This window comes from Loxodonta africana, chromosome 24 (assembly GCF_030014295.1).
Source record: "Loxodonta africana isolate mLoxAfr1 chromosome 24, mLoxAfr1.hap2, whole genome shotgun sequence".
Lineage (NCBI taxonomy): Eukaryota > Metazoa > Chordata > Mammalia > Proboscidea > Elephantidae > Loxodonta > Loxodonta africana.
The window spans coordinates 25,928,375-25,956,368 of NC_087365.1; the positions used below are offsets into that span (position 1 = coordinate 25,928,375).

The 27,994-nt window shown below is 48.6% G+C and overlaps 1 protein-coding gene across 2 annotated transcripts in view; it reads right to left on the reverse strand.

Moving 5' to 3' along the window:
- Positions 1-4,404: 4,404 nt before the first annotated feature.
- Positions 4,405-27,994, reverse strand: part of SMOX (spermine oxidase) — a 51,000-nt gene continuing 27,410 nt past the window's right edge. The window contains exons 2-8 of one of the 2 annotated variants that reach the window (XM_010591546.3): positions 24,616-24,849; positions 20,225-20,451; positions 15,480-15,653; positions 14,555-15,314; positions 13,290-13,450; positions 10,960-11,049; positions 4,405-10,522 (exon numbers count right to left, since the gene is read on the reverse strand). In XM_010591546.3, coding sequence (XP_010589848.1) covers positions 10,385-10,522; positions 10,960-11,049; positions 13,290-13,450; positions 14,555-15,314; positions 15,480-15,653; positions 20,225-20,451; positions 24,616-24,823 — 1,758 coding nt within the window. In that variant the 5' untranslated portion in view covers positions 24,824-24,849 and the 3' untranslated portion in view covers positions 4,405-10,384. The remainder of the gene's footprint in view (positions 10,523-10,959; positions 11,050-13,289; positions 13,451-14,554; positions 15,315-15,479; positions 15,654-20,224; positions 20,452-24,615; positions 24,850-27,994) is intronic. The other variant, XM_003411605.3, reaches the window with a different exon arrangement.

Genomic DNA, 27,994 nt, shown 5'->3' on the forward strand with positions numbered 1-27,994 from the left:
TTTTCTCTGTGAAGCAGGAGACCACGTTGTTGCCCGTTGACAATGAAGAGGCAGGGGGGTGAGAAGTTTAACAGGACGGGAGGATAGAAACTGACCAGGGAAACCCAGGAGGACTGCTGGGTGGCTGGCGGTCAGTTTGGGTCTCTGGGTTGGCACCACTCAGCTTGGCTTATCCTTTCGCTTGTTCATTCATTCTAAAAATCTTTATTGATAGCGGAGCCCTGGTAGCAAAGTGGTTAAGAGTTCAGCTGCTAACCAAAATGTCAGCAGTTTGAATCCACCAGCTGCTCCTTGGAAATCCTACGGGGCAGTTCTACTCTGTCCTATAGGGTTACTATGAGTCGGAATCTACTCAACAGCAACAGGTTTGGTTTTTTAGGATTTTTACTGTGCCAGCCCTGTGTGGGCACTGGACACACAGCAATGAACATAGAGCTTACATTTGGGTGTGGAGGGGTTGGATAGATAGTAAACAAATAAACATGCAAATAACGTCAGGTACATTTAGGGTGCTAGATAGCAAAGAATGTTAGTACGTGCAGTAGGATCTACTGGTTTGCACGTGTACACAGGCGCTCTGAGTACTGACAATGTTCAGCAAAACTACTGCTTACTCTCCAGAGAATATGGGAGCTCGGGATCGTCAATGACATGGGAAAGAGAACTGAGTATTATCCTGTGACTGAGTTTTCTATAGGAACTTTATTAAGGATTGTTTAATTTTGTTGTCCTTCTTAATGTTTTCAAAAACGGGGTAAGCTGGTTCCAGCTGCTCTTGGAGGAGGGGGGACATATCATCAGGGGAAGTGCTGTGAAGAAACAGGGCGAGCCACGAGAGTGCTGTGGAAACTGGTGCTCTGTGCTCAGGCAAGTCTTCCTGGAGAAATGGCATCTGAGCAGAGCTCTGAAAGTAGGAGGGAAAGAGACTTGGAAATACCTGTGAGGAAAGCATCCCAGAGAAAGGGGACAGCCCAGGCCAAAAGAAAGGGAGAGTTGTAGGAGACAGGAACCAGGGCCACATCACGTAGGATATTGGAAATCACCTTTCATCCTTAGTGTGATGGGTCATGGGAGACTAGGGGAGGGATGCGACTAGATTCCTATTTTCAAAAGATCACACTTGCTGCTGTGTGGAGAACAGACTGCAAGGGGCAAGTGTGGAAGAAGCGACTCACTTAGGAAGCTAATGTAGTCACCCAGGGCAGAGGTGAGAGGAGCAGTGGAGGAGGTGGGAAGCACCTTAGTAGGAGGACAACTCTTCCTGTTTGTTGATGGTTTGATGTTGCTCACACCAGTTAGATTTGGGATGTGTTTTGTAGGTAGAATCCACAAGACTTGATGATGGCAAATCTGATGATATGTGAAGCGTGAAAGAAAAAGAGGAGTCAGTGATGACTCGGGTGTTTGCCCTGAGACAGACAGTGGCAACACTTACTCAACTGGAGAAGACTAGGGTTAGTGCCACCACCCATCGATTTGTCACGCTGTGGTGGCTTGCATGTTGCTATGATGCTGGAAACTATGGCACCACTATTTCATAATACCAGCAGGGTCACCCATGGTGGACAGGTTTCAGCGGAGTTTCCAGACTAAGACAGACTAGGAAGAAAAGGCTAGTTATCTGCTTCTGAAAATTATCCAGAGTCACTGTCTGAGATTTCAACTTATTTTGGACATGCCATCAGAAGGGACCAATCATTGGAAAAGATCTTCATGTTTGTAAAAGTGGAGGGTCAGTGACAGTGAGGGAAACCTTCAATGAGATGGACTGACTCAATGACTGCAACCATGGGCTTAAAACATACCAATGATCATGAAGATGGTGTGGGACCTGGCAACAATTTGTGCAATTACATGGGGTCACAATGAGTTGAAGGCAACTTAACAGCAACTGACAACAGGGGTTGGTGATATTTGAGACGGGGTGGATCAAGAGTTCTGCTTAGAAATGTTAAGTCCATGGAAAGATCTTGTAGGCAGTGTTGCTTTGTTTTCTTTTGCTTTGTTTTGGCCAGCAGGGCATGGCTCCCTGTTTTTCTCTAGCAGTACTGTTGGTGGCCCAGACATAGCTGTGGAGACATCAGACAACTGGATTGATCCATGATTGAGATTATTATTGGATTCAACAGAACAGGAGGCAAGAGCGTTGAAAGTATCAGAAAGAGACTCAGCGAAATGATTGATTGATTGTACAACCCCACTCCCGGTATCAACTTTAAGTAGTTGCGACTGATTGCAAGTAACAGAAATCCAAACCAATTTAAGCCAAGAAGCGGAACCATTGTCTCATGTAGCTGGAAAGGGCACTGAAGTAGCTCACAAATAAGAAGAGCTATAAAGCATTAGGTGGCCCCATGGCCTTGAACTAGGGATGGACAGATGATTGTGTGACCCCATGTGCCCCACATGTGGGAGGGGACAAGGTGGCAGATCTAGGACAAAAAAGAGTGATGGGGTCTGCAGTGAAATCCAACAGATCAAAATCATATGCACATTTTTCACATAAATAAAATATGCCTGATACTTAGCATCTCTTGATAAAGTTCCAGATTTTGAACACTCTTGCAAAATCCATGTTAAACAAACATACTAGAATTGTGGGAAGTGAGAAGGGCTTTGTATCCATCAATGTCCAGTTAAATAGGATGAAATGGGGCTGTGACCCCTCTTCCTGTCTTATAAATGAGATTAAATGTTCTGGCTGTCTGTAGGAGGACAACTCTTCCTGTTTGTTGCTGGTTTGATTGCCCTTCACCAATCAAGAGTGGCCTCAAAAACAAGCCCAGCCCAGTCATTATAAGGAACCAGCCTCATGTGACTTTACCATTATGTCTGGCCAGCCATCAATTAAGACAGGAGGTTCTGAAGAACTCAGTCAGCAGCCCATCTCTGCACCTTGGGGTTTCCCTTGAGCTCATTCCAACAGGACCAGGGTGACTCAGACCAGAGGCGCCTCACTCGTACATTTGTTTGTGGGAGAGCCTGGTTCTCCGGGCAGCTCTCATGTTCTGGGAGATAACACCGTGCTCACCTGTCACATGGCAGCAAAGGTGGAAAGCCAGTTTCTGCCAAGTCCCCAGGCCTCTGAAGGAAACATTGTGAGGCTTCCACAAAGTCACAACTGAACACCATGACCAGGGAGGGAGTCCCTGATGCCTGCAGCACCAGAAATCACACAACTCATTCTACGTAGAAGCCGGTGCCAGGAAAGTGCCTTCCTCTCCAGCCGTCGGCATGGGTGTTGGCCCAAGCACGCCACATCTGCCAGCCCTGGTAGAGCCTTCTGGGTTTTGGTCAATGCCAAGGCTGCTTCAGAAACAGGCACAGCAGAGCCAAGCCATAGATTGAGTGTTAAGATCCAGGTGAACACATGGTGTGTCCTGGTGTCCCCCTCCAAGGATCTCTATCCCCCCAGGAATAAAGTCCCTCTATTTATTTTAACATTTCAGTTCAATATTCATTCTTCAGTTTTTAAACAATTCTGCATTAAGGCAGGAATTTTTCGTTCCAGAGAAAGCCATCCTCTCCTTTGCCTGTTTTTCACCAGTAGCTTTTGTTTTTTCGGGATAATAGAGCATTACCAAAGATAAGTGTTTACCATATTGAGTTTTGTTAGTGTACAAGGTTGTCTCAGGCTTCGTATAAAACCATTTATAGAATTTAAGAAAAGGGAAAGAAACAGTCACAGCAAGGCAGTCACCCTGTGTTCATGCCTGTACTAGTTTCTCCTCACTTCTGAAGGGCTCCTGCTCGTCCTTGTTCATCTGCTTCGAATCTGTTCTTGAAGCTGTAAATCACCCAAATACTTGGCATGGAAGCAGGAGGCTCAAGGACTGACTGCTTTGGCAAACTCCCCCACACCTGTCCCCGCCTGTGAGTGTGTCCCTGTGGTTCCCCTTAACATCCTCCCAAGGCCACTCTCTCCCCCACGAGATCACATCCTCTCCAAGCTGTGCGGCCTTGCGTGTCTTCACACAAGCCCTTCTGGGAACCTCAGTTTCCTCTGCTGTAGACAATCCCTGCCTCCCTCCCGTGGCTGCAGATACAGAGAGGATGACAGGACACAGACAAGAGGACTGGTAAACGGTAACTTCCTATGTAAACGTGAGGCCAACCCTTATCACCAGGCAGCTGGGCGAGGGTAGGGCGTTCCTCCTTTTCCTCCTCTCAGGAAGGCATCATCTCTGCTGCTAGGAGAAAATCCACTGGGCAAACACAACCAGGAGCCCCTGGGTGGTAGCAACAGTTAATGCGCTCAGCTGCTAACTCAGAGTTGGGGGTTCGAGCCCATCCAAAGGTGCCTCGGAAGAAAGGACTTGGTGATCTATTTCCAAAAAATCAGCCATTGAAAATCCTATGGAGTACAATTATACTCTGACATACACAGAGTCACCATGAGTCAGAGTCAACTCGCTGGCAGATGGTTTGGTTTTTATGCAACCAGATCTACTCTGTGTTTTGGGCTGGAGGGGAGGGAAAGGGAGTCTTCAAACTTTTTTGAACTTTTTTTATTGAGTTATATATACAGTAAAGTGCACAGTACAATCGGATGCATTTTTAACAATGTATACACCCATTCAACCACCACCCAGGTCAAGATATGGAACATTTCCATGACCCCAGAAAGTTACCTCATGCCCCCTCCCAGTCACTACCCCACTCCCTCACTTCTAACACCAGACGGTAATTTTACAGGTTCTTGAACTTTCTACAAAGGGAATCATATAGTATGTGGTCTCTGGCTTTAGTGCCCGGCTTCTTTCACTCAACATAGTGTTTTTGAGATTCACCCATGTTGTTGCAAATATCAGTTCACTTTATTTTACTGCTATCTAGTATTCCACTGATGAACATAACTGCAGCTTATCCATTCTACTCCTGCTGGGCATCCGGGCTGTTCCCAACTTCTAGCTATTACGAGCTATGTTGCTGTGAACAGTCCTATACATATTTTTGGTGGGCACATGGACTCATTTCTCTCAGGTACACGCCCAGGAGTGGAAATGCTGGCAGGCACATGGGCAGCTTAAGTAGACTCTGCCACAGTATTGTGTAGTAGATTTCTTTTCTTCTATGCAGGAGACCCAGGTTCGATTCCCAGACAATACACCTCATGCGCAACCACCACTCATCCTCGGCCGAGGCTTGTGTGTTGCTATGACGCTGAACAGATTTCAGCAGAGCTGCCAGACTAAGAAGGACTAGGGAGAAGGGCCTGGTGATCTACTTTGAAAAAGCAGCCAGTGAAAAGCCTACGGAGCACAACAGTTGTTCTGTTGTGCACGGGCCCACCATGAGTCTGGGCTGACTTGACGGCAGCTAACAAGAGCCACAGTCTTCCAGGGTGGCTGTTCCAGTTTCTCCCTGAGCAATGGGCTCTGTTTTGATGGCACCAGCCTCTCCTCACCCATAAAATGAGCTCACACAGGCAGACTTCAGTTCAAGTCTCAGCATCACCACGTACTGAAGGCCTTCAGGCAAGTTACTGAACTTCCCTGAGGTTTCATTTCTCCCAGGGACACATGGCCCCTGTCAGCCTGCATGGGCATGCACGTCAAATGAGGAGACACTGTGCCATCGTTTATGACTGACGTTCTGCCCTGCGGGCCGTGAGCACTAGGCAAACATTCTCCGCCTCCTCTTACTCACACCTGAGTTCCCAACATGCAGTCACCAAATAAACATTCCCCTACCCTTTCACCGCATGGAGTCCTAAAAGTCCTACACCTGTGATTCTGAGAATCTATTTATTATTGTTTTCTACCCCCATCTTTACACGATGGGCTGCTTCTGTCCTGCCCACGGCAGGTGATAGGAAAACCCAGGAACTGGGGAGGGTCCATGCTGGCTCAGTGCATGCTAGGCCGAACTCTAGAAGGGGCTCCCTGTGGAGTAATTCGGTCAAGAAGGAGACACACTCTAACCAAAGTAAGAGTGTCACCCAATTTACATGGTCTGTTTAAATGCTGTTGTGCGGAGATCGCCAAGGTACATTGTTACCGGAAACAAGCACCGGCTGTATGCTTTGTCACCTTCTGCATAAAAAGGAGGGAGAAGGATACAGGTTTATGCTCGCTTAGATCTCTGAGAGGACACTCGAGACAGTAACAACGTGGGGTTGCGGGGAGAGCAGTGGCAACTGGGGCAGGTGCGGGAGGAGACAAGTCACAGTGTGTCCTTTTGTAGCTTTGGGGCTTGAACCACAGGGATAGATCCTCTATTCAAAAAAAATTTTATTATGTTTACATAAAATTTTATATGTTTACATTTAAAGTTATGCCAGCAAGTGACTACGAATCCAGTGTAAACTCCATGAAGATTTCTGTGCATCAACCCTGGCAAAGCAAGATGCTTGTTAGGTGTGAATATAGGCCAGAACATAGAGGGGTACAGGTAGGGTGGCGTGTGTAGGCCTATCTGTGAGTTGGACATACTCCACAACAACCTGGGGGTGGCATAAGGTCACATCAAGGGCAATGCCCTAAATGAGAAGAGGGCCTGACCTGAACTCATATGTGGTGTCTGGATTCTCTAGAGATGCAAAACCTGTGAAGCACATATATATAAAGAGAAAGATTTATCTCAAGGAAATGGCTCACGCAGTTGTAGAGGCTGGCAAGTCCCAAGTCCCTGGGTCAGGCATCAGGCTGGAGGCTTCTCCTGATTCACATAGTCACAGGGGCTGATGAACCCAAGATTGGCAGGTCAGACGACAGGCAGCTGGCTCACGGGCTGCAGAGGCTCATGAATCCAAGATTGGCAGGTAAGATGACATGTTGCCGGCTCAAATCCCAAGAACCGGAGGCCAGATGATGACGAACCAAATGCAGGATCCAGAGCAAAGCAAAAGCCAGGGAGCTTTGCCAGAAAGTCTACGTATATTGGATGCAGGTCATACCCCCAAGGAAACTCCCTTTCAAGTGATTGGCTGCTCATAGCAGATCTCATCATGGAGGTGTTTACATTATATCAGATCTCATTATGGAAGTGATTACATCATTACATAGCTGCCAAACTATACCATAATTACCAAACCACTGAGAATCATGGCCCAGCCAAGTCGATACACAACCTTAACCATCATATATCGTTAGACCAGTAAGCCCACCTCTCTCCACCACCCCATCCCCTCACTTCTATAGATTTGGAACTCTACCACAAGAAACCTGGAGTAAGGAAATGACTACATGTTCTTTAAGGTTCTGTACATGTAATTGTATGTGTACAGGTGTGTATGTGTGTATATACCTGTGTATAGGTATGTATATGCATGTTTGTATGTGTATCTATGTGGGAGTGGGTGTATGTAAGTGTGAATATATGTAAGTATGTGTGTAGAGGTAGGGGGTGTGTGTGCAGGTCTGTGTGTGTATATTTGTATGTGGGTAAGTATATGTAAGTGTATGTAGGTGTATGTGTATGAAGGTGAGCGTATGGAGGTGTGTGTATAGATATGTTTTTTTTTACTGAGCAAAAAAGAGAACAGACTAGCCCCCAATAACTGGCAGGTCCTTGGAATATAGCAAGTGGGAGACAATCGGGAATATCTCTCTGCCAAAACAATGGCCAGACTATCTACCTTTCCAAATGATGGCAGCATGGGCCAGGCACAAAGCCCTGTGGGCAGGTGATGCTGATATAATAATTAACACATCTAAGCAGGGTCTCCCCTCCCATGGAACTCACTCCACTCCACTCCAAGTGGCCTCATCTTCCAGTCAGGCTCTGACAAGTCAGGCAAAGACCAGCGGATGAACCAGGTCTGCCTGAAGGAGCTGGGGTCTGGCAGGAAGAGGGGCCCTTATCCTTGAGGGGCCTCCACACAGACAGGCAAATAGCCCCAACCACACTGAGGTACAGGGACACCCCTTCCAGGAAATGCAGGCACTTTCCTTCTGGGGGCCCAGACAGGCCATGGCTCCCCAACCATCTTCTCACTCAAAGGAGGTGTCATTGATTGAATTGTATCCCCCAAAAATATGTGTATCAAACTGGCTAGGCCATGATTCCCAGTATTGTGTGATTGTTCACCATTTTGTCATCTGATGTGATTTTCATATGTTATAAATCCTACCTCTATGATGTTAATGAGGTGGGATAGGCAGCAGTTATTTTAATGAGGCAGGACTCAACCTACAAGACTGGATTGTCTTGAGAAAATCTCTTTTGAGATACAAAAGAGAGAAGGGTGCAGAGAGACAGGGACCTCATACCACCAAGAATGCAGTGCTGGGAGCAGAGTGCATCCTTTGGTTCCTGCGTGGAGAGGCTCCTAGTCCATGGGAAGATTGCTGACAAGAGGCTTCCTCCAGAGCCGACAGAAAAAGCCTTCCCCTGGAGCTGACACCCTGAATTTGGACTTCTAGCCTACTAGACAGTGAGAGAATAAACCTCTGTTTGTTAAAGCCATCCACTTGTGGGATTTCTGTTATAGCAGCACCAGGTAACTAAGACAGTATTTTGTACTGAGAGAGTAGTATGCTGCTCTAACAGATACTTAAAATGTGTAAACGGTTTTAAAGCTGTGAATGGATAGAGGACTTGGAGGGCAGTGAGGAGAACCGTTAACACCAGAGATGGCACAGATGGCGAGAAGCAGCAGCAGAGAACCAGCAGCAGCAGAGAACCAGCAGCAGCAGAACCAAGAGACCAGCACCAAAGAGTGCTAGAGCTGACCCCCAGAGTGAGAGAGCTGAGTGCCTTTGTGCAGGAGGCTTCCTGGCAGAGTGGGGTGCCTCCAGGCACTTATCGATGGAGCTAGGCTTGCCAACCCACGAAGCAAGACAGCTGAGTACCTTCTGGCCAAAGTTTACTGGTAGAGTGGGGTGCCTCCCGGCACTTATCAGTGGAGCTACAGATCTTTGGAATACTTGCCCCAGCAGAGGCCCGAGAGGCCGAGAAGCCAAGGAACCAGGAAGCAGAAGCTGAAGAGAAAAGGAACACAAGAAGTCAAGCTGCCTCAGTCTCAAATGGTATGGCCAAGACCTATGGGGCTTCAAAGGGTAGATCCATAGCCTCTGGTGTTTCTAAGGGTGCAGTCACCACTCAGATGGACTAGGAGAATGGTGTGCCTAAAGCTGAGGGAGCGAAAGCTGGTGTTCCAGTGGGCCTGGAAAGCCAAGCTGAACCCCAGGGCCAGGGACCGCCACTCATAATCTGGACAGTGTGCCCAATACCTAGAGTCTGGAGGGCAGGGCCATTGTGTAAATTGTCTCAGAGAACAGAGGATTGTTTTCAAAGCCTTGGGGGCTAATATAATTGTGTTCTGCCAATTGCTTGGTGCCTGTTATACTTTTTTTCCAATTTCTCCCACTTCTAATGGAAATGTCTAGCTTGTGCCTGTTTCACCATTGGACTTTGGAAGCAGATAACTTGTATTCTAGATTTCACAGATGAAGAGGGTTTTTGGATTTTGGACTTTTGCTATGATATGATGGGGTGAATGTGTTTTACATGTGGCAAAGACATGAATTTTGGGGGGCCAAAGGGTGGATTGAATTATGTCCCCCAAAAATGTGTGTCATCTTAGCTAGGCCGTGATTCCCAGTATTATGTGACTGTCCACCATTTTGTCATCTGATGTGATTTTCCTATGTGTTATAAATCCTACCTCCATAAGGTGGGATAGGCAGCAGTTAGTTAATGAGGCAAGACTCGATCTACAAGATTGGATCGTGTCTTGAGACAGTCTCTTTTGATATATAAAAGAGAGAAGTGAACAGAGAGACAGGGATACCTCATACCACCAAGAATGCAGTGCCGGGTGCACAGCACGTCCTTTGGACCTGGGGTTCCTGCGTAGAGAGGCTCCTAGTCCGGGGGAAGACTGATGACAAGGACCTTCCTCCAGAGCCAACAGACAAAGCCTTCCCTTGGAGCTGATGTCTTGAATTTGGACTTCTAGCCTACTAGACTCTGAGAGAATAAGCTTCTGTTTGTTAAAGCCATCCACTTGTGGCATTTCTGTTACAGCAGCAGCACTAGATAACTAAGACAGGGGTATGATTAAAAAAAGAAGAAAACACAGGGGCTGAGGACAACAGAAGAGAGAAGCTGAGGAGCACAGGAAAGGTAGGCCTCTTTTTATTATCTCAAAATGCAAAGTATTGAAGGCACTTACAATAATGAGTCAGGAGAGGCAGGGCTGCACAGGGAGGTCAGGGGTCAGAGGAAGAGGTAAGTCAATGAGCCCCACCCTGGTCAGGACCAGAAGGAAAGCTACAGGGCCAGGTCTGAAGCCAGTCAGGGCATCTATCTCTACAAAAGAGAAAACTCCATTCTACAGAGGGTTAGAAGATTAGGAGCACATGGCAGCAGGGGGCAAGGGCTGGCAGTCACGAGTTAGTGGTTCTTGAAGGAACACGCTCGGCAATGAGGAAGGCCCTCAGGTCCCCTGCTGGAAGAGGTCTCGGTACATCTCGATGAGGCGGGCAGCCTCCCGCTGGCCAGAGAGTAGAGCACCATGGGTGGTGGAGTAGTACTTGCGATGGGTGGCCTCCCCTGAGAACAGCACCTGCATGGGCTGGTGAGGGAAAGAGGAATGAGGGCAGAACAGCAGCAGCTACTGTCTTCCCAGAGCCCCAATCCATACTACAAGTCCAAGAGCAGAGAGCAGGCACCTGAGATGCAGGTGCCGCTGCTTCCAGAGGATAAGGCGCTGCCCGTGCCATCTGGCCCCCTTCCCCTGCTTCTTCCCAAACATCCAGGCCTCTGATCTTTCCGCCATGAGGCTGTTCTGAGTGCTGACTCTGTACTCTCGAAGGCTCATTGTGCCTCTTACTAGAGAACCCAGACAAGTGCTTTAACCTCCCTAAGCCTCGATTTTCTCATCTGCAAAATGGGTTTATACCACCTACTTCTGAGGGCAGCTGTAAGGATTAAGTGACATAATGAGTCTAAAGCACTTAGAACCTGGAACAACAAACACACTCAATAAAGTGAGGTGGTAATTTAACAAACCTTTATGGAGCCCCTATTAGGGTCCCGGGACTGTTCTGGGCACTTGGAAGATAAAAGGTGACCGGGCTGCTGCTTTGAGGAGCTGCCATGCTGGTGGGGAAGCCAGACACGAAACCCAATTACTAAACAGTGTCATGCGTGCTGGGGTGGGTGCTGGGGTGAGGTGCTGAGAGCCCAGAAAAGAGGCCTACTGCGAGGGGGGTTGCACAAAGCTTCCCAGAGGACAGGACATTTGGAGTGGTTCTCGGAGGATGCCAAGTGAATGAACAGGCAAAGGTCATTTCAGGCAGAGGGAAAAGTAGGGGCAACAATGCACCAGAGCAGGCCTGGTTTAGGGGGTTGAGAGCATTTTGGTACAGTTAGAGCCCAACTTAAAGGGAGTAGGCTGTCTTGGTGGGGTTTGGACGAAGTGCACGTTCTTGCATTCCAAGCCTGGGCTGTATCCCAGGCCATCTAAAACTGGATGTGCAAACCCATCACCTGGGGATCCTGATACAAAGCAGTTTTTAATTCAGCAGGTATGAGGTGGGCCTGAGATTTTGCATTTCTAACAAGCTCCCGGGTGATGCTGGTGCTGCTGGTCCATGGGCCACCCACTTTGAGTAGTGAGGCTTCATCTCACAAACAAGGAGCCCACCAAGGTTGTTAAATTGACTCCAACCTCCATCCATTTGCCTCTTCCTCCTCAGTAAGGAAGCCTTGATCTTTAACTGGGTCCATTGCCATCCAGAATAAATGACCTATCCCAGCCTCTCTAGCAACTAGGTATAGTCATGTGACTAAGTTCTGGCCAATGAGCTGTAAGTACACTTGTTGCTAAAGATACCGAACTCAGTTCCAAGATTTCTCCTTTTTGCTTGTCTGCTTCTCCTCCTCCTTCTAGCCTAAAATGCAGACATAAAGGCTGTAGCCTCAGCAGCCGTGTTGGACCAAAGGTACCCTTGAAGATGGGAGCTACATGCTAATAATACTGGGTCCTGATCCCTGTCTCCAGGTTTCCTTCTGCATGAGCAAAGTAAATTTCCATCTTGTTTAAGTCACAGCTATTTTGTGCTTGTTTTATTTTTCGGTTATATGCACTAGTCCTATCTGGTACAGGTAACAAGGTAAGATTTGTTCTTTGGGGAGGATGCTGCGGCAGCAGGGAGGATCCTTTCTAGGGACCTCTTTCTCTTTAAATGCTGGCCCTCTCCTTTTTCCCCCTGAGCACATAGCCGGGCTGGCACAACATGTGCTGGTTGACTGAAATCTTCTTCACCAATTACACCAAAGAATTGTTTTAAATACCATTCCAAAAATTTATTGTACGTAGAGGTTTCAGGGTGGTGCAAGCTGCTAACATGCTCAGCTGCTAAGCAAAAGGCTGAACGTTCAAGTCCATCCAGAGGTGACTTGTAGGAAAGACTGGCAATCTATCTCTGAAAAAGTCAGTTATTGAAAACCCTGTGGAGCACAGTTCTACTCGTACACATGGGGTCTCCCTGAGTCAGAATCAACTCAACAGCAACTGGTTATTTTATTATTATTATTAATTTCTACTGTATGCTTCGAGGAGAAACAAGAAACCCATTTTATGAAGGGAAAAATATATGCAACTATTTCTCTTAGATTTACTATTTTCTCTCTCAGAGTATATAAAAAACCAAAACCCATTGTCAATTCGGACTCATCATGACCTTATAGGACAGAGTAGAACTGCCCCATAGGGTTTCCAAGGAGCGGCTGATAGATTCGAACTGCTGACCTTTTGGTTAGCAGCCAAGCTTCAACCCCTGTGCCACCAGGGCTCCTTCAGGGAGTATAACACCAAAAAAATAATAATAATTTGGGGGAGGGTCAGTATTCTCAATTTTATTTTCTAAAACCTATTGAGAAACTTACTTCCATTGAGTCAGTGCCATCCAAGAGAACTTTCTACGATGATGAAAATGTTCTATAGCTCTACACTCTAATATGGTAGCCACTAGCCACACGTGGCTATTGAACTTGAAATGTGGCTAGTGCTATAGAAGAACTAAGTTTTTAACTTACCAGTTAAATTTTTGTTAATTCAATTAATTTAAAATTAATGACTACCACACTGGACAACACAGCATCGAATGGTTCCGTAAAGTCTCAATTTGACTCCATCTTTTCTTCCAGATGTCAGTGCCATCTTCTGGTCTTCTCTTCCACTAGAGGAGCCCTTCCACCCTCGTCTGCCTTTACCACTCCTCCATGAACTCTTCCCTTCCTCACCCTGCACCAGACACCCCTGTGAGATACCCACGCCCACCCCCTTACACACTCGTACTCACCTTGCACACCCCCACACACACACTCACACTCACCGCCGCCTTGGAGCTCTCCGTGTACGGCAGGGGTTTGGCCAGCTTCTCCACGTCTGCCCCACTTGAGCCCACCTGCGTATATGAATAGGAGCCTCGGAAGTGGGGGTTGCTCCCCCAAGCTGAGCGCAGGATTCGCCGAGGTTTAGGAATGTTGGGGTTCCCTGTTGGGAAGTGAGAAGAGCCAAGGGAAGGGACAGTAAGAGATGGCTGCACAGAGAAGATATCACTGAATGAACAACTCCCACCCCAGCCCCAGGGCTCCGGGGGGCCAGGCTGCTATGGGGGGACACGGAGGATGGAGGAGAGTGCACAGAGAGGCAGGGGTTCAAGCTGCACACACACCTCTCCCCCCTCACGCCTCCTTGTGCCCTCCAGCAGACACCACATCTCTCTGGGACTTCATTTTCCCCCATTTTAAAACCATTACAGGTAATAATGTTCCCCTTTCTGGCTTCAGAGGTTCCTGTGAGGCCCTGGTGGAACAGTGGATGGGAAATGTTCAACTAAAAGGATTAGACAGAAAAACGTAAATCCAACCCTCAGCAAGACAAAAGTTTGGGTAGGAAATGCGCAATTGGCAATGATGTCTGAGTTTTTTACCACCAGGCCTTAGAAAGAGAATAAACACAGCACCTGTCTTTTTGAGTGCATCAAGCTCCAAACAGAAAGCAGAGCCAGTAATTTCGGGGCCCCAGGTGGTTGTTCTTCAGTGACCACCACGCCCTCCCAGTCTGCAGACAGTCTGGAGAGTGGGGAGAGCTATCAGGAAATTCAGAGTCCCTAAGCAGCACAAATGGTTAAGCACTCAGCTACTAACAGAAAAGTTGGTGGTTCGAACCCACCCAGAGGTACCTCAGAAGAAAGGCCTGGAAATCTACTTCTGAAAAACCAGCCCCTGAAAACTCCATGGAACACAGTTCTACTCTGACACACATGAGGCTGCCATGAGCGGGAATGGACTCAGCAGCAGATAGTTTTTAGCAGAGGACGGGGGTCCCTGGGTGGTACGAATGGTTAACACACTCAGCTTTTAACCAAAAGCTTGGGAGTTCGAGTCCACCTAGAGGCACCTTGGAAGAAAAGCCTGGTGATCTACTTCCTAAAAATTAGCCACTGAAATCCCTACAGAGTATAGTTCTACCCTGACACAATGGGGTCACCATGAGTTGGAATCACCTTGGTGACAACTGGTTTTTATCAGAGGACGCAGTTGAGGAAGAGGCTAGTGGAAGCAGGAAGCAAGACATGGAGGCGCGGGCACGCACCTGTGAACTGACGGAGCATCTCCGTGCAGATCTCAGCCACCGCCTCGTCATCACACTTCTCCATGACGAGGGCCTCCTCCCCACAGATCCAGCCGCTCAGCACGTGGCCGTAGCGCTCAGGCGGGTAAAGGACATCGAAGCCGCAGATCTTGCGGTACCAGAGCTCGGGCGGGTAGGTGAGGGTGCGGCTCTCTGCCTCATCCTCCCACACAAACTGTAGGCTATTGCACTCGGGGCCCCAGAAGGGCTCCTCAAATTCAAGAAAGATCTTGTCAGTGGTGCTGATGCCCAGGCGATGAATGGCAGCCACCTTCTCTGCAGGCAGACCTGGCCGGAAGAAGCTGGCATACTGCCTCTTGAGCACACCCAGCGACACGGTCACAATCACGTGGTCTGCCGGGACCACCTCACAGTCTTCGCACTCCACCAGCACCGGCCACTGCTCGTCCTCACCCCGCCTGTCCTCCCGGGGCTCCTCTCCCCCCTGGTCACCCTCCCCAGGGTAGCGATTGTGGTCACCTTCCCTTCGGGGCTCAATCTCAGGGCCCCGGGGGCGGGCCGAGGCCTGGTCCCAGTGAACACAACGGACAGGTTTCCCCAGCTGGATGACGTGGGCTGGGATGCCCTCGGCCAGCAGCTCCACAACCCGCATGAAGCCCGAGGGGATGATGTGGTGGGCGCCGGGGATCTCCGTCCACTCCCCAAAGGCGCTCAGGGACACCTCATCCATGCTGTGCGAGCTGCTCTCACAGCTTTCCACCTGTGGGGAGACCCAGAGAGAGGCCAGATGTGCGCCAGGGCCAGGCAGGGGGAGGGGCAGAACCTCAGAGCAGCGCAACCCCCACCTCAGACCCAGACTCCCGCACAATCAATTTTCCTTATTCTGGCAGCTGCGCTCCACCAAGCGCCTAGACAGCAAAGATACCTTCAGGTACTGCTGGATCATGGCGAGCTTCAGGCGCTTGGTGGCCTCCGGGTCATCAGGGTCATCCCTGATACGGTTGCACACCTCCTCCCGGGTGAACACCCCCACACTGTTCTGACTCTCAGCATTGACTGGTTTACCATGCCGGAAGAACTCCTGGGTCAAGTTATAGACCTGCCAGAGAGACCCAGGACGCTGAAAACCCACCTGCTCTGCCCCCATCCAGGCTCCATGTCCCACTGAAGGGCCCCAACAGTAACCACCTTGGTTGAACAGCATAATAAAAACAGTGTCACTGAGTTGTACACATGGAAAAATATTGGAATGCCAAATGTTTTGTTATGTATATATTTACCACAATTAAAAAAAAATGTCACTCCCTCCCAGGTGGGCTGTGCCCCGAAACCCTTGCTGGACTGGAAGTCTCTGAAAGTCGGCTGCTCCGCGCTTCCAGACACCACCCTCAAAGGCCACCTGGGCCTTTGAGGGAGGTGGGCTGGGCCCTGTGGCTCAGAACAGAGTGAAAGGCTGGATGCCCATCCAGTGCGTGGGAAAGGAAATCCCTCCCTGCCCCGCGGCTCCCATGGCCAAGTGCACATCCCGCTGGAGGACACACAGGTCCACACAAGCTTCCCTTTTCCAAGACTCAAACGTGCAAACCCGTCCCCTGCCCCTCCTGTCTGGCACGTCCACTTGCTCTCTCCCCAGAGTTGTGGCCAGACCAGTGCAAGCAGAAGGGGTCCCAATATCTGATCTCCCAGAGATGCCTCCGACCTGCTGGTCTATGGAAAGCACCGCATTACTGTGGGCCTCAGGAGGATGTAAGGGCAGACACCGAGAAACACAGAAGGAATGAGCTCAGGAGGCCCTGGGGTGCTGAGAGACGGAAAATCAATTCACAGGCGTATTTCAGCAGCAACTCCAACTCCCACTTCATCAACAAAAAACGACTAGCGGTCCCTGTAACAGGGTCTTATCATGTCCTCTCCCAGCCCAATGCATAATCCCTGGCGAGAGTAATCTAGAACTGGGGCAGGCGTGGGATCCCCAAAGGCAAGGTCTGGGGCCCATCTTTGATCCAACAATCACCTACTAGACACCTGCTCTGTGCCAGGCACGGCTCTGATGGTGAGCAAGACCGACAGGCCCCAGCCCCTGTCCTCACTCGAGTTGGGGAGACATTCCATAACTGGGCTGTTTGTACACAGTGTGCTGTCAAAGGAAAGAACCAGGGCTGTGGTCCAACCCAGACAACCCTGGACAGTCAGGAGATCGGGAGGGTGGCAGTGGGAGTGACAGGAAGAGGGTTTCAGGCAGAGGGAATGGCATACTCAAAGACCTAGAAGAGAGAGAGACAGAGGGCGAATGTAAGACACATCCAGGGACCCGGAAGTGGTTTAGTCTTGCTGCAGCAGGCAGCAAGGAGAGAGAAAACTGCAAGAGAGGACTTTGGGAGGGCAGGCAGGGGCCGGGGCACAGAGGACCAGAGAGTTGTGTCAAGGACTCTGGGATTTATCCAAGGCCCTGGGTGTCATTTTTGAAAGGTTGTCAGCAAGAAGGCAGCCTGATCCCACTCCCACTGCTATTCCCCCGGGACAGGGCAAACGTCGCTCCTTGGCCAAACGTACGTGGCTACTGCAAAATAATGGTGTGTTGCCCTTCCTAAGGAAACCCTAGTGGCGTAGTGGTTAAGAGCTATGGCTGCTAACCAAAAGGTCAGCAGTATTAATCCACCAGGTGCTCCTTGGAAACTCTATGGGGCAGTTTTACTCTGTCCTATAGGATCACTATGAGTCGCAATCGACTCTACGGCAACAGGTTTGTTTGGTTTTTCCCTTCCTAAAGGAAGTTTGAATTCGGTCAGCACAGATACACAGAACAATGTCTGTTCTGTAACTCGGCCCTGGCACAGGCCATGGGCCATAGAGTGGAAGAAGGCGGTACAGCCCACTAATTTTCATATCCACCCCTACCCCACTCAATTCCACTTAAGGGAAAGACCTCCACGTGAGGCAGAAACATGAATTAAACATGTCTCTGATGTAGAAAGGAGAAAATGAGTTAAATTGTTCATTTTCCCTCCCTACAGTCACAAGATGCTAGGCATTTGGCCTTAACTGGAGTTCTCAGCAAATTCCTCATCCAGAACCACTGCCAAAGAACTGGACCTTCAACTTGCCTCCTCCTTCCTGGTTTTTTTCGCTTGGGTGATAAGCAACATGGTAGCCAGTCCTTGGCTTATGTTGACTGCAGGCCAAAATGCTCAGCTGAGGAGTAACAAATTCAGTCCATCAATGTGATTCTGTCTTTGTGTCAACCACTATTAAGCCTTAACTGAACATGAGTTTGTCATATACGTACAGTCTTCTGTCCTGTGTTAACTGACATCTTCCCAATGTGACCAAAGGGAAATGGGATAGGTCTGTAACAGCTCACAGTAATCACCCCAACTCTCATCCAGCACCTTCCATCAGGATCTCATTTACATCGTCGCAACCCTAGGAAGTAGGTATAACTGCGTCCATTTTAAGGATGAGAAAGGTGAGGCTCAGAGGGGCACAATAACTTGCTCACTTACACAGCTAATAAATGGCAGAACTGGGATTTGAATCAAGGCAGCCTTAGAAAAAAATACTCCTTAGAAGTGAGGATAGCGAGACTCTGGCTTGCTTACTTTGGACATATCACCAGGAAAGACCAATTGCTAGAAAAGGACATCATGTTTGGTAAAGCAAAAGGTCAGCAAAAAATGAGAAAAACCCTTAATGAGAGGGACTGACACAATCACCACGACAGTTAACTCAAACATACCAGCGATCATCACGATGACACAAGACTGGGCAACGATTTATTCTGTTAGACACATAAGGTCACCAGGAGTTGGAGCTGACTCAGTAGCAACTAACGACAGACTTGCTCTAGAGACCGAACTCGTAAGACACTACTGAACAAACTCATTTCTTTGTTAACAAATATAACACAATCAAATGAGTGCTGTCCTTCAAAGTCATCAGCTTTGGAGCCTCCATATTTGGTATGAAGCCCCCCTCAGGCAAGGAACTTTAGTATGGCCTCCTGCACTGTTTAAGAGCCAAACAAAGAAATCTGTCACTTGACCTCATGGTTACGCCTCCTCCTTCTGACCCAATGCATCACCACCCAGTCTGATGATCAACCCTATTCACCTCACTTGGCCATGACTCACATTCTTGACTTTCCAAAATCAAAACCACCAGCAAGAGTTGATGATGATTTATTTTTAAGGACATTTACTAGAATAAGTCACGGACAGTAACAGTTGTTCTCAAGAGGCAAACATGCTTGAAATAACCTGGGAGTCAGGGTGTGGCATCCCACAAGAAGGCCAACTTTGACAAATACTAGTTCATGTCTGCTCATTAATAATTCAGTCTCTGATTTTATTTGTAAACTTTCACTTAAAGCACAATAAAAATTATTTTAAAAAAAATAATGGAGTAAGGTGTATATAAGCTTATACGTGACAGACTGACTTGATTTGTAAACGTTCACTTAAAGCTCAATAAAAATTATTTAAATAAATAAATAAAATAATTCAGTCTCCTTGCATATGCATGACCCTGTGTGAGTGAGAACACATAGCACCTTAGGACTGTGTGTACAATGTATCTTATGGATGCACACACAAGAGACACTATGGAAGTGTCGGTATATGTGACAGATGCCCTGAGTTCAGAGCTTGTCCTCTGTAGCGTAGGGGCTACCCCAAAGCAAGTGTCATTTCTCCTTTCTCAGCCCCAAGACATGTAGAAAATGCACAATAAGTGTCTGTTGGCCAATTTACTGACCTAGAGTAAAGGGTCATTACACTATAAATGAAAAGCTATCAGAAGGCAGGGCCTACGCATGTTACCTTGCTTGTTCAGTGAAGTTCACAGCACCACTGAAAGACATTAAAGTATTTTTAAGAATTTTAAAAACCTGAATAAGACGAGGATGTGTGCCCTTACCAGTTCTATCCAACACTGTACTGTAGATACTAGCCAATGCAATAAGGCAAGAAAAATAAATGGTCTAAGGCTGCACTGTCTAACACAGTAGCCACCAGAAACCCATAACAATTTTAATTTAAATTAATTAAAATTAAATATTCAGCTCCTCAGTCTCACTAGCTACATCCCAAGGGCTTAAAAGATACATGTGGCTGATACTACCATATTGGATAGTACAGGTCTAGAACATCTCCATCACTGCAGAAAGTTCTGCTGGACAATGCTGGTCTGAGGGTTAGAAAGGAAAAAGACAAAATTCTCATTTTTTGTATAGGATTATATACATAAATTTCTAAAATATTATTAGAATATAAATTCATTAATACATTACTAAAATTAAAATAATTTAGCAAGGTAGCTAAAATGCCACTTATATTTCTATATACCAGGAATAAATAATTAGAAAATAAAGTTTGAAAAATTGTTATTTATAAAGGTATCCAAACACACACACATATACACACAAAAGAAGTTTAAGGCCTTTTTGGAGAAATATTTAATCACATGTATCAATAATCTCTTGCCTAGTACTTCACTATCCATCATCTTCATTTTTTCCTCAAATTGACCTGCTTTTCAAAATGCAGGGCCTAGACAGCAAGACATAACCAGGATCACAGAAGACTCCAGTAGGATCACCCAACTCCCCCAGTACTGCCGGGGCACCCCTGGTACCCAACACCCTCGTGCCCAGCTGCCCAGCTCACACTTCACCTCGTTGTATAAATCGCTGAATTCCTCAACCACGTCCTTGGGGATCCTGCGGCCGCGGTTGGTGAGGTAGCAGGCCACGCCATTCTTGGAATAGAGGCTGATGCGGCCCACGCTTCGCTCCCCATCAGTAGTCTCTTCCAGGAGACCATTGGCTTCTGCTAGATGATAGATGGGATTCCCATGGGAGCCATGGATCCAGGTGGCTCCCAGCTCAAAGGTGGCGTGTCCTGACAGTGACAACAACAGGCCCTTAGAGGGACAAGGACTTCAGAGCAGGCCTGAATACTGCCTTACCCTCCTTCCTCCAGGAGGATCTTTCCGCCCCCTACAGGGCAGAAAGGGGGTTATGGTCCCCCTCTGGAAGCCAACCAAAATCTTCAGTGAAAAGTCCCCGGTGGAAGCCACATGTGAAACACAGTGGATTCTACTTAGACCTGAGATAACTGCCACTCTGAATTATCTGTGATTTGCCTCAGAGTCACCTCATAGGAATATGAAGGCATTTCTTTTCCACTCCCTCTTTTTTCTAAATAACACCCAGACACTAGGCCCTCCTTCGTTATTGGTGCCTCTCCCCTCAGGGGAAGCACTGGGGGGACCTGAGGGTGCAGTGGTCCCAGTGAGGGAACTGAAGCTACCTGGAACACCCCGGAGGCCCTGCCTTCTGGACCCAAGGTCCTCATCTGGCCTTACTTCAATTCCTCAGCATCCCCAAATGGCCCCAGCTTCTAATGCTTTCCCAGACCAAAAGTAGCCCCCTTCCAGCTCAGTCCAGGGCAGAGGAAAGAGGAGAAACATTCAGTTTACAAGATTCTTCCCTAAGGCTGTCTAAAACTCAGAGGCAAATTAAACTGCCTAACCCTTTGGCACAGGTGGTGGTACCCTGAGAGTCTGACTAGGGCAGGGGGTAATTCACGGGACTGAGTTGGGACGGGCCTTGGGGCTGGTTCTAGTACCCCAACCTCAGCCAAGGTACCAGATACTCTGAGGGCAAGCTGCCTTTGTGCCTGGGCCCCAGTCTGATACAGGGACTGTGCCTAGCTCACAGGGAAGCTGAAATAATGAAAGGAGAATAGATAGGAATCTTTTTTCTTTGTTTTTTTTTTTGGTATTTTGGGGGTTTTTTGGAGGCCTGATTCAAGATATCATGTGTGTTACGTTTTTGCCAAGATAGTCACAATAATCCCTCATATGGCTATAGACATAGCCCTTTGCAACATGACTTTGCAAGAGGTGGAGTCTATTACCCCACGCCATGAACTCGGGCTGGCCTTGTGACTTGCTTTGATTAACAGAAATCAGCAAAAGTGACATCGTACGACTTTAGAGTCTAGGCCTCAAGTGGCCTATGGTTTCCACTCTCACACTCTTAGAATGTGGCCACCATGGAAAAGAAATTCAGGTTTATCCTGCTGGAGAGATGTGCCCATCCAACAGCCAGTGCCAAGCACTAGACATGTGGGTAAGGCCATCCTAGACAAACCAGCCCCAGTCAAGTCACCAGATGATACCAGCTGCATGGGTGAGCCTAAGTAAAAGTGGCAAAAGACCTGCCTAGCTAAGCCTTGCCCCAATTTCTGATGCACAGAATTGCAAGCAAATAAATTAGTGTTGTTTTAATCTACTATGTTTCAGAGATGGTTTGTCATGTAGCAATAGCTATCTGATACACAATACACACAGCAATATCACCTACCCCAGGAACTAGGCATTTCTCTTTTTGTGGCTCCCCTTTCCTGGGCTGCTTCTAATCAAACTGCCAGTTGATAAAAACAGCTCTGATTGCATGTATGTGCCACACACAGAGCAAAAGAAAACACAATCAACCCCCAGCCACAGCCAGCGAAACAGAATTTCCAGGTGCCTCTAAACGAAGAGACGGGAATGTGTAAGTCCCCTTGTCCAGCAAAAGGGGGTAGGCTCAAGGGCACCAAAAGCTGAAAACCCAGTGTCCTGCCTCCAGTGGGTTCCTGGTGGGTATTGAGGGTGTTTAATTTTTTTTTTTTTTTAATTGCCAACCTTCCTTTAAAGCCTGAGGCCTGAGGTTCCCCTGGTGTGATGGCTAATATTAGGTGTCACCTGGGCTAGGTGCCCAATTGTTTCATCAAACACTAGTCTAGATGTTGCTGTGAAGGTATTTTGTAAATGTGGTTAACATTTACAGCTGACTTTAAGTAAAGGAGATTATCCTCCATAACGTAGGTGGGCCTCATCCTATCAACTCAACACTATAAGAGCAAAAACTGAGGTTTCCCGAGGAAGAAGGAATTCTGCCTCAAAATGTAACATAGAAATCTTGAGTTTCCACCCTGCCCACGCTTACAGCCCCACAATATACAATCATGGGAGACAATTCCTTAAAATTAATTAAGCAATATCTATCCCCTTCTCCCTCTCTCTTTTATATATATATATATTTTATATATATATATAAGGTACACACACATATGTACCCTAGTCGTTCCGTTTCTCCGGAGAACCCTGACCCATACACCTGGTTTGAGCTCCCAACAGGAGAAGGGGACCAGCCCCCCACGGAGAGACCGGCCCCTCCCCAGGGCATGACAGGGAGTTCTAAGTCACACCACCACTAGACAGAGCTGCGGCTGATGTCCAGGTATGGAGCACCGTTCCTGGCTCCAGTCCCTCAGCAAAAACAGGGCTGAGGTGAGCACTTGAGGTCAGAAGACAGTCAGTACCCCCACCCCTAGCCGCCAGGCTCTGCAAGGAGGTAGGAGGCCCAGAGCCAGCCCCCGTCTGAGGATGTCTCCTGCCTCTCCCACAGGCCTCTCCAGCTCTGTCATCCTTGCCACACTCCTGCATCCTGAGGGACCTGGACACCATCTCCACACCAGCCGCTTGGAGCCTCTCACCCTTGCCCCCCTACTCCTTCCCCGCCCTCCCCCGCCCCGTCTCACCTCTGACAGCTTCAGAGTTGCCATTTCACACCACAAAGGTCCCACTTGCAGCCTGGGTTTCAGCTCTGTGCATCCACACCCCCAATACAGGTGCCCACACCCCTGCCCTGATGTGTTCTCACCTCTCCTGGCAGTGTGCTGCCTCGTCTTCCCCACATACCTCCTCTCAGGCATATGACCTCTTCTCCTTCTCACTACCCACCAACTCCCACCCTCACCAGAGGCCCACCCAAGGCCCCCTCCCAGGAAGCCGCCCTGCAGAACCCTCTACCTCCTGCAGCCCTACCTCCTCTGCCTCACTGCCTGTGTCATCATCCTACTGCATGGGACGTCTCAGCTGCCAGTCACCACTGAGCTAGGCTAGCTGTCCTCTGGTTCTATGTCAGGCCCTGACAGTGTCATCATAACTGCGCACAGAGGCCCCCTTCCCTGAGGCTCCCAGCCAGCCCCTCAGGGGTCGAGCAGAGAGTTCTGGGGCTTCCCCACAGGCCACCAAAAGTTTCCGCATGCCTTGGACGGTGCTTTCACCCTCAATGCCAGCCACGCTCCTGTCTGTGCTAGGGGAAGATGAATGCAACATCCCACACACCTGAGTATGATCAGAGTTTCTGCTAGAAGAGAACGGGTCCCCACATGTCTGCAAGCTCTGCTTGTCCTAAGCCTGACACCTACCTTCCTGAGACAGCTTCCTCACCCATTAAGTGGGCACACAGTTATCTGGTCAGCCCTACTGCCTGCTGTGGGAACAGACACTGTCATAACGTCCTCTGGAGGGTCAATGCAGCCCACACACAGCAGGTCAGTACACTGTCCACTGTATCATGACATGGTCCCCTAGCTGCTTGGCCTCTCAACAGTCAGATGTCCCCTACCTGGGAAGCCCTGACCTCCACTGGCATTTCAGGTAACTACCTCATCCCCTAGGGCCCCAGGCAAAATCTGCCCACCCTCAGTCCCTACCTGGGCGCTTTCTGCACAGTCTTCATTATTGTGCATCGTCTCCCCAGGCATTCCCAAGGCCTACACATCACATACAAGGAGGCCCAAGTCCCCTTCCACCTCCACTGAGCTGAGCTCCTATGCCCAATGGCTAGCACTCAGTTGTGATATACTAATTCTCACTCAAAAGTTAATGACTAACAGGAATTTGCAGGTTTCCCGTTCTCGTGAAATAGAAACAGGCCCACCTGGTGCCAAGAGAGCTTGGTTCTGAATGCCCCCTCCCTCCTAAACACTGGGAACCCCAGGGCATGCACCAAGCCAGCATTCTCCAAAAAGAGAGGCCAAGACCCCACTCTGCTCACCTCACACGGATGCTCTGAGGGGCAAAAGAAGTGTCTTCAAAATGCCCAAGCAGAGTACATGATGAAGCATTTACCCCAGGGAAGGGACGAGAAGAATGAGATTTCAAGTTCACCAAGGGCCAGGGGGCTGGAGACAGGATGTGACTGGGGTGGGGTAGGTGGCACTTACCGAGTTTCACGCTCTGCACACGGCCTCCAACACGGCTGGACGCCTCAAGCACTGTGACATCCGTGAAGCCCTGCTCCAGAAGCGCTTTGGTTGCAGCCAGGCCAGCCAAGCCGGCACCGATCACCACCACACGAGGCTGTCCCCTGCTCCGCAGGCCACGACTGAGAGGGTCATCCGCACTGTCGCCACTGGATTCACAACTTTGCATACCGTCCGTACTCGCCTCCTAGGAACCTGGAGGGGGAGGGCACTGCATGCTGAGGGCCAGCTCACCTACCCCACTTTCACCTCCCACCTGCCCCTAAGGATGCCCACGGGCTCCCTTCACACTCAGCCCTCAATAAGGGACCTCGCTCCCACTCCCCTTAAGAACCTGGACAAGAGCCATCTCCAAAGGATGTAGGGAGGAAGGAGAGATGAAAATAAAAGGAAGAGGGAGAAGGAAAAAAGAAAGGTAGGAGGGATGTATTTTGGGCACCCACCAGCAAGCAAGAGAGCTGGCAGCCTATCCTGAGCCCCTGAAATCAATCAATCCCACCTGAGACCTGCTAGGCACTGTCTCTTCCCTGACTATAGGCCCCATGATGAAGGAAAGAGCTGACCAGTGAGGGGACAGCTGAAAAGACCAAAGTCAGGAGAAAATGACCCTGGTGCTGCTGACCCTGGACCAGCTCGGATGGCACAGCAGCTGTGGTCTGGCTCACACCAACCCCAAGATGCTCACAAACAACCCTGGGATACCCATGATGACCACAGGATGCCCATGTCAACCTCAGGGAGTACATACCGACCCCAGGGTGCCCACGCTGACCCTGGGATGCCTGCATCAACCCCAAGATGCCCACAATGACCCTGGGGTGCCCATGCTGACCACAGGATGCCCATGTCAACCTCAGGGAGTACACACCAACCCTGGGATGCCCACGTCAACCCCAGGGTGCCCACACCGACCCCAAGGTACCCACGCCGATCCCAGGATGCTCACATCGATCCCAGGGTGCCCACACCAACCCCAAGGCACCCACATCAACCCCAGAATTCTCACACACATAGCACTGGACCCTCTGCCACTCCCTCCCCTGCCTGGTTCTTCCCTGGTGCTCTCTCTCTCTTGACCCTTCTCTTCTCCTCTGGCTTTCTGTCGGACTTTCACAACCTCAATGAGGTGGCAATTTGGTGGGCAGGACATAGTTCCGCCCTCCCCTCAAAAAGTGCCACGAGGCTGGTGCCAGACAGGCCTCTGCTATTCCGGGTAGGTCTCTGGTTGCTTTCTCTGACCACCTAGCCCCTCAGTCACCACAAAGCAGCAAAGAGCCAAGGAAACAGTGGACTGTGAGGACCCATGGCACCAGAGGCCAGACATCAAATTAACAGTTACATTAAGCCAGCTTGCTTAGAGACGCCAGGCTAGGGAGCTGATGGCCGGGAGGCCAAAGCCTATCCTTTTCTTCCCAGAGTGACCATGAGGGTTTGGAGGTGTCTGGGGATCATCTGGGGGGACAGGGGTCACTCAGCTCTGATCCTGTCCCTGTTCCTTTCCAGACTCGCGCAGCTTGGATTCCAGTGGCCTTTGCTGAGGTTTCAGTGGCAGAAGTTGCAAAATCTCCTAGCGTCTAGTATCTAACAAGAGGGGAGCCAATATGGGTGGAGGGTGGCTGCAGGGCAGTGGACAGGCGGCATGTAAAAAGCTGTCACCCATAGCCCTGCCCATGACATGGCAAACCCACTCCTATGAATATACTCAAGGGAAGGAGGTAGGGTATATTCCACCACATAGACATCTTAAAGAATATTCATAGCAGCTTTACTCATAATAGCCCCAAACCCAGAAACCCAAATGTCCAGCAACACAAGAATCGATAAATAAGGAGGGCTATATGTAGCATATTTATACAATACTCTTCAGCAAAAAAAAAAAAAAGAACTGAACTATTAATACTCTCAACAATGTAGATGTATCTTAAAGATATTACATTGAGCAAAAGAAGCCAGAGACAAGAGCCCATTCTGTATGACTCCATTTATATGAAATTCAAGAACAGGCAAAACAATTCTGTGATGATAGGAGTCAGAAGAGAGGTTATCTCTGGAGGGGGAAAAGGAGACTGAAAATGGTCAGGAGGGAACTTTCTGGGGTGCGGGGGATGTTCTAGGTCTTGATCTGAGGGATGGTTACACAGGTAAAATTGTGCTGAAGATCATTCAAAAATGGTATCAGCAGTACATTAACAGGAAACTGCCAGAAATTCAAGACAGATTCAGAAGAGAATGTGGAACAAGGGATATCATTGCTGATGTCAGATGGATCCTGGTTGAAAGCAGAGAATACCAGAAAGATGTTTACCTGTGTTTTATTGACTATGCAAAGGCATTTGACAGTGTGGAGCATAACAAATTATGGATAACATTGTGAAGAATGGGAATTTCAGAACATTTCATTGTGCTCATGAGGAACCTGAACGTAGACTAGGAGACAGTTGTTCAAACAGAACAAGACGATACTGCATGGTTTAAAGTCAAGAAAGGTGTGTATAAGGGTTGTATCCTTTCACCATACTTACTCAATCTGTACGCTAAGCAAATAATCCAAGAAGCTGGGCTATATGAAGAATGGGGCATCAGGATTAAAGGAAGACTCATTAACAACCTGTGATATGTAGATGGCGTGACCTCACTTGCTGAAAGTGAAGAGGACTTGAAGCACTTATTGATGGCGATCAAAGACCACAGCCTTCAGCATGGATTGCACCTCAACATAAAGAAACAAAAATTCTTACAACTGGACCAATAAGCAACAGCACGATAAATGGAGAAAATACTGAAGTTGTCAAGGATTTCATTTTACTCGGATCCACAATCAAAGCCCACAGAAGCAGCAGTCAAGAAATCAAACGACATATTGTACTGGGCAAATCTGCTACAGAAGACTTCTTTGAAGTGTTAAAAAGCAGAGATGTCACTTTGAAAACTGAAGTTGCGCCTGACCCAAGTCATGGTCTTTTCAGTCACCTCATATGCATGCGAAAGCTGGACAATGAGTAAGGAACACCTAAGAAGAATTGATCCATTTGAAATACGGTGTTGAAGAATATTGAATATACCGTGGGCTGCCAGAAGAATAAATGAATCTGTCTTGGAAGAAGCACTGCCTGAGTGCTCCTTGGAAGTGAGGATGGTTGAGACTTCATCTCACAAACTTTGGACATGTTATCAGGAGGGACCAGTCCCTGGAGAAAGACATCATGCTTGGTAAGGTAGAGGGTCAGCGAAAAAGGGGAAAACCTTCAACAAGAGGGACTGACACAGTGGCTGCAACAATGAGCTCAAACACAGCAATCATTGTGAGGAGAGTGCAGGACTGGGCAGTGTATTGTCCTGT